The sequence below is a fragment of the Atta cephalotes genome (assembly GCF_000143395.1).
Source record: "Atta cephalotes unplaced genomic scaffold scaffold00049, whole genome shotgun sequence".
NCBI lineage: Eukaryota > Metazoa > Arthropoda > Insecta > Hymenoptera > Formicidae > Atta > Atta cephalotes.
The window spans coordinates 596,795-604,105 of record NW_012130113.1 but is presented as its reverse complement, the minus strand read 5'-3'; the positions used below and the strand labels follow the sequence as shown (position 1 = coordinate 604,105).

Genomic DNA, 7,311 nt, shown 5'->3' with positions numbered 1-7,311 from the left:
ATGTAAGCATATAAGATATCGCTTGCATTCTATAAAGCTCAATTAATAATATAAATTAATAATATAAATTAATAAAATAAGTTAATAAAACAAAAATATTACATGTGTTACTTCAGTGTTTTGCTAGAAATAACATGAATATTAAATATAATGTTATGATATATAATTTCATGATATATTATAAATCATAGTTTAATAAAATGTTAAAATCTTTTCTTTTAACAACTCTTGTTGTAACATTTTTATAAAATATTAAAATATATAAATTCACATTAAATTATTTAAGATCCAGCTTTGACCATTATGAGCTTTACTTTCTATTGGTTGAATATTTTTATAATTCATTATTTTATATATAAAATATTAAAACTGAATTAATCGTAATTTTAGTTAAATCCAATTGCATTTTAAATATACGTCTGAAATTGTAAATTAATTAAAGTATGTAATAAAATTAAATAATTTATAAAAATTTGTGCATTCATTAGCGTTCAATGCAACATGGCAGCGACATCTGAGATACCGAATAAAAGTCCAGTAATGTCTGCTTCGTCTAGATATTAAGTTTCCAACAGCTGGTTTTTATAGGATTCCATTTTAATCGATAAAGATAATACTTAAATAAGTCATATTTAGATTTATATTAATTGTTTACAACATTTTTTAAATAATTATATAAAATAAAATGAATTATATATTTATCAACTGTAATACTACAATAAAAAATAAAGCTAATTTTGTAAATGAGTTTTTTTTTAATAATTCTTTTAGAAAAACGTTTTCCATAAATTATTAATAAAATATTAATAAAATATTAGTCTTAATAGTTGAGCTTCTTTTATTTGGATATATATCACTTTATACCGTTTTCTTTTTCCTTTTAACATTAGCATTTTTTGGCTATATTTAAATTTTATATATTAAACTACTCATTTTTGAATATTTTTTTTAAAACAGAAATTTCTAAAGATGATTATTTTAAATCTATCATATCTAAAATCTGCAGTAATAAAATAAGTATCTGCAAATTGATAAATACATCATTTTATTGCTGATTTCTTGTTAAATAAAAATTAATCGATAAAATCGTATTGTAAAACTAATTGTTTGTTCAATTAAAATGTTTATTAGATCGATAATTTTTAGCCACTTTTCTTCAAGCGATTCGAGTTATTAGGTTCGATTCATCGCACTACAAAGATATCGAGCAAGACATGCTAAACAAACATGTATGTACTATCTTGTCGGAAAACATCATGTGCCACGTCGGTTAAATGCAAGGCCATTTTTTTGATACGAATCATTCAGTTCTACACAAGCTGCTCTGTCGAACGTACTAACTGAAAGCATGGCGCTCCTCGCGAGAATCGCCAAGTGTGAGGTACGAATACATTCATCGCCGTCACGATCGGTATGCTGACTGTCATTTCGCACGCTCTTAAAAAATTTGTCGCGTTACAGCTGCAGGCTGCATTTGAATGTATTAGTGCAGAAAATCTGACCATCTAGTGGATATCCGACGAACTGTGAGAGCTTCGTTAGCGCGAAAATCAATTATTTGCAAATTGTTTTGTGGATCATATCATACTCCGATGATTTTATTGTAGTGCGCGTGTAAATATAAATAATTACTTCTGCATTCGCGACAACGAATATCTAACGAGTGCTTCTAATAGACTGATATGAATAATGAAGAAATTGTAAAGTGATATTTGTCTTTTTTTATTACTTCCCATTTGATCCCATTTGTGTTAATAATTATTTGTGTTAATAATTTTTTAAATCATTAAGTGTATACATTTTTATATTTTGTGTAAAATTTTTAATTAATAAATCCAAAGATAGACATAAAGCAGATTGTTAGTTTACTTTATAATTTATATTAAGAGAGAAAATACTTTGACCTCTGTTATTATGTTTTAGACCCGTGTTCATAGTCAGGCTTTATATTTAAGACTTCCTTAAATTTATTTTCAGATGCTCTACGAATTATTTCATTGGTCACTGAACACTAAAAATAAATTTAAGGAAGCCTTAAGTACAAAGTTTGATTGACGTATGATACGGGCATTAGAATAAGAAAGGAAAAATCTGATGTATGCCAAATGCTAATTTATTATAATGATACATCACTGACGTTACAATGTGTTTGCTGATGCATAACGTGTTGGTCGTGCTATAACTTTTGAAAATCGATTTTTTAAATAAACATTATTGTAAATATATTAAATCTATCTATACAATAATAAATATATTGTAATTAATAAGATTGGAAACAAGACCGTTTGTTAAATACATTACTTTAAATACGAAGCGCCACTACGGTCTGAATGTTAAGATTGAACTATTATATATATAAATGAATTAATTTCAGAAATGATAATTGCATAATATAGTTGTCGGACTTTCAAACGCAATAAAAAAATATTCGATTCTCGGCCGAGGCAATATTTTTCGCAATAAGTTTATTACAGTTTTTTAAAATTAATTTGGGAAATTTGAGGGGATTATTAATATTTCAGATTGATTGCGTTGAAAGTCCAACCATATATCGGCAATTATCTGAAATTAATTCATTTATATGAATATATGTAAGTTACAATAGTTCAATATCTTAACCGTCATCAGACCGTAATGACGCTTCGTATATTAGTTTTTAATTAATTTCTAAATCTATAAGTTTTATTAAATATTCTGATTTTTTTAAAACATTCTATAAAAAAAGTCTTCGTGTGTAGTGCAACTAAACTTCCAATAGCTATCTAAATGAAAGAATGCGCTTATCAAAATATTATAAGCATGCATAATAGCTGAAGCATTTGTAATTCGATAACCCAGAAAAATATGTTTAAATGTGAACTATTGTTATATAAAATATATTTGTATATTGTGTTAAAAGTTAAAACTGTAAATGCTTTGAAGGCAATGCCCTAAATAAAAAAATAATTTAAAAAAACTTTAGTTTATTCGAGATATTAATAATTATAATTCTGTTTTCGAAAAGATCGTATCATATTATATCATATATCTTCTCATTAAAATATATTTGATATTTATAAAATTTGAACAAAATAAATTAGGTTATTTAATTACTTTGTTTAAAATAAAAATATATTGTTATATTCTGTTTAAGAATGCAAATTCTTTTTATATTATCTTGATCGTGTAGGATGCATCAAAGTGTTAATAAATGTACCATAAAGTGACAATTGTCTAATCAATTGATCCTCGGATGACTATGATGTTCGTAAGAGAAAAATAACATTAATCGTGATTTTTACGCTTCTAAACTTCGTGTAGTATAAATGAAACAATTATTTTATTTATATTACACGAAGTTTAAAACAGTATCGACAAATATGAATCGCCATACATTTATTAACTCGAAAACAGTGCTATCATATAAATTTGCTTGCTATTTAAAAATACTCAGATATCTCGAATGACGTAGCTTTACTAACTTGTCAATGCGTATATTAATCGTATGATCACACAATTTGTAAATAAAATTACAAATAACGTTCCACGAAAAAAATATTCACATTTGAAATGTTATCTGCTATTAATATCTCTAAATCAATTTCTGATAGAGTATGTGCATGAATCATATATATTAATGCATACGAAAAAATTATTTAAACAAAAATAATATTTTTTTGTACCAATTAAGTATAAAAATATTTCAGACACGGTTTACGAGATCTTATAGCAATGCTACTCCGATGGTTAAAATGTATATCGATGGACAATTCATAGGTAAATATTATTAAACATTTAAATTCTTTATATTCTTACCAATTGAATATTTTTTGTATTTCTCTTGCTTATATTATAAAAACGGAAGAAATTTTTTCACGTGAAAAGTTTATTTTCAAATAAAAATTTATTTTCACTGTTAAATATTAGCTTCATACCCTTTTCTAAAAATAATGCAAAAAATAATAAAATCCTTCAATAATTTTAATTAATTACAATTTTTCAATTCAAACTTATTAAATTGCTTCTAATTTTAATTTAAACTTAGTTTTAATTTAAACTTTATTTTCGTATTGATGACATATTGACATATTCGGAACAAAATGCAATTTAAATAATATTTATAACAAAATGTATCATAGATAGATAAACCTACGAAAGAATATTCATTTATGAAACGAAATCAGTTGAAGAGGATATCTTCAAGTAAACTTTATTACAATGTGTAATTACAATGTGTTATTACAATGATATTTACGCATTCGTGCGATATATATAAATGCGATATATATAAATGCTATAAATCTATCTATAAATTACATAGATATTTATTTAAAAAATATCAGAAGTATAAACGTCAATAACTTTACAATACAAATAGATATTAAGTTGTTCTTGTTAGATCAATAATAAATATATAGGTAAAATATAACTACTGTATATATTGCATAAAAATTTTGTTATACGTCAATTAATTATGTATTTTAAATTATTTCAATATAAATTATATATTCAATTATTTTAATGTTATAGTAATTTACATATAAACAATTTTCATTTTATAACTTACAATTCTTTTTCAGACTCAAAGGCTACAGAGTTCACGAATGTCCACGATCCAGCAACGAATCAATTGCTATATCGCACTCCAAAATGTACGAGAGACGAGATGGAGAGTGCGGTACAGAGTGCACAGAAAGCATACGAGAAGTGGCGACATACCAGCGTGCTAACGAGACAAAATTTGATGCTAAAGTATCAGGCTCTTATTCGCGAACACTCGGTCAGTTTATCAATATATACTAAATTCTAAGCCAACATTCTAAATTATTTCACGAATTAATTAATATCACTTTCGAAAAGTAAAAAAAGATGAGAGATGATAACATATATTTGAACCAAAGATAATAAAGATAAGATAATGAGCATGGCAAAGTTGAAGAATTCAATAATACGATGACAGTTTATTATTGCATAAATGGCAATGGACAACTACCGAACCGCACGAACCTTTGCTACTAAGTAATCACGTTCTCGACATTGCAAATATTTTACTACTAGTTTCATTACATCTCCATGTCTTATTCACCGTTTTATCTTATTCTTTTGTGATATTCCATCCGTAGAAAGAGATTGCGGTGAATCTCGTGAAAGAAAATGGAAAGACTTTGGCTGACGCAGAAGGAGATGTGCTTCGAGGTCTTCGTAAGTATATCGCGTTAAATTGTTACTTGTATTATTATATATCGAGCAATACTCTAATTTAATATTTAATTCGTTTTTTAATAATTTAGTTCAAAATTGTTGAATAAAAATTGTTGAATGAAGAAGTATTAAATAAAAGAATTATTCTGATATACACGAATGTCATTTTAATTTTAATTTAAAAGAAATAGATAGATTATGCAAAATGTAATTATAATATTTAAAATTATAATCATGATTAATAATTATAATTGGTACTGCGTGGATTGATTTTTAACTATGCGGCGGCAGAGGTTGTTGATTCATGTGCATCGATTCCGGTGCTCCAAATGGGAGAATCTACGCCCAACATCGCCACGGATATGGATATTATCTCATATAAAATACCTCTCGGTGTTACTGCATCCATTTGTCCCTTCAACTTTCCCGCCATGATACCGCTTTGGTCGTTTCCGATATCGGTCGCATGCGGGAATGCCGCTATCCTGAAACCGTCGGAGCGGGTACCAGGTGCATCCATGATCCTCGCTGATCTCTTTACGAAAGCCGGTGCACCAGCTGGCCTTTTAAATGTAATACACGGTCAACATGCAGCTGTGGATTTCATCTGCGAACATCCCGATATCAAGGCCGTCTCGTTTGTCGGTTCTGATCAAGCGGTAAATAAAGATAAAAAAAAAACAAAATCAGAAATCGACATCGTGCACAGAAAGAATGATTTTGCTAATGTATTTACAAATTTAGCTAGACATAAATCTGAAAATAATTTTGTTGAATTATAACAATAACTACGTAGGAGGTTCAAGCATAATGAGCAATGCTGCAATAAGTCTTTGATAGTCTACCAACTAGTTTAAGCATCCTACATAAATTATTTTAATGGTCCAACAAGATTTGCATATTTATATCTATTATCTATAAATTTTTAGGTACTTTAGAAAAGTCGTTCTTTCCATGTGTGGGCTGCGCTATCTCCTAGATCGAGCATTTTTCCTTTTTCTGCTTTTATTAAGAATTTAATAAAATTCTTAATAATTCTAATTGTAATTTATTTTCATTAAACGTTTAGTTCTTGTTAAAATGTACTTTTTGAGTAAAATTTATATTAAAAATGTTAATGAAAATTAAATGTAAGCAGATAATATGATGATACGAATAATAAAAAAATCAATGAATTTTGTAATTTTTAGGGCAAGTATATTTACAAGCAGTGTAGCGCGCACGGAAAAAGAGTACAGTGCAATATGGGTGCTAAAAATCATTGCGTTGTCCTGCCAGACGCGAATAAGAACAAAACATTATCGCAAATCACTGGGGCGGCTTTCGGCGCTGCCGGGCAGCGATGCATGGCACTCTCGATGGCCATTTTCGTAGGCAGATCTAAGGAATGGATACCCGAACTAGTAGAAGCAGCGAAGAAATTAAAGGTAAATGCCGGTCATGTGCCCGGCACGGATCTAGGACCTGTTATATCACCACAAGCAAAGCAGAGGATTAACGAGTTGATCGAATCAGGTGTTAAAGAAGGTGCGAAATTGTCTCTCGATGGAAGAGGTATTGTTGTGTCTGGCTTTGAAAACGGGAACTTTGTCGGACCCACAGTGTTAACTGATGTTAAGGTAAAATATACTAATAGTTCAAGAATTAATAAAAGTTTAACAAGGAGAGACTCACATAAGTCTTTCACGGATTTTGAGCAGTTTTTGCATGATTATTCTGGGGCATCAAAAAATAATTCCTGCAAAGCAATAAATTACACCTCTGCGTATTTTTCGAGAAAATCAATAATTTTAGGATTTCACGACGGATCGCTTTCAAACCTGACGGAATAATATAATTTATGCTTTTTTCAACGTTAATGACGTTTTAATAGAATTACGGTTACTAAGAGTGATTGTGGCATAACACCTACGTTTATTTGATGCGCATGGTATAGAAAGACAGTATGCTTCGCATGCTTCTATGACAACTACCACTTATCATTATGTGTATCATTTTGCCAGAAAGCATTGTGAATGAATAACGAGAAATAAATCGTATATATTAATATGTATTAAGTATGTATATTGTATATTAAAAATTTATTTTTCTAAGATATAATATATATATATATATATATATATATATATA

General features: G+C 28.1%; 1 protein-coding gene across 1 annotated transcript in view; it reads left to right on the top strand.

Annotated features, from left to right (window-relative positions):
* Positions 1-1,348: 1,348 nt before the first annotated feature.
* LOC105622822 (probable methylmalonate-semialdehyde dehydrogenase [acylating], mitochondrial) overlaps positions 1,349-7,311 on the top strand; it is a 7,604-nt gene continuing 1,641 nt past the window's right edge. Inside the window, exons 1-6 of the mRNA XM_012204233.1 lie at positions 1,349-1,381; positions 3,687-3,756; positions 4,560-4,759; positions 5,103-5,181; positions 5,473-5,840; positions 6,372-6,800. Coding sequence (XP_012059623.1) covers positions 1,349-1,381; positions 3,687-3,756; positions 4,560-4,759; positions 5,103-5,181; positions 5,473-5,840; positions 6,372-6,800 — 1,179 coding nt within the window. The remainder of the gene's footprint in view (positions 1,382-3,686; positions 3,757-4,559; positions 4,760-5,102; positions 5,182-5,472; positions 5,841-6,371; positions 6,801-7,311) is intronic.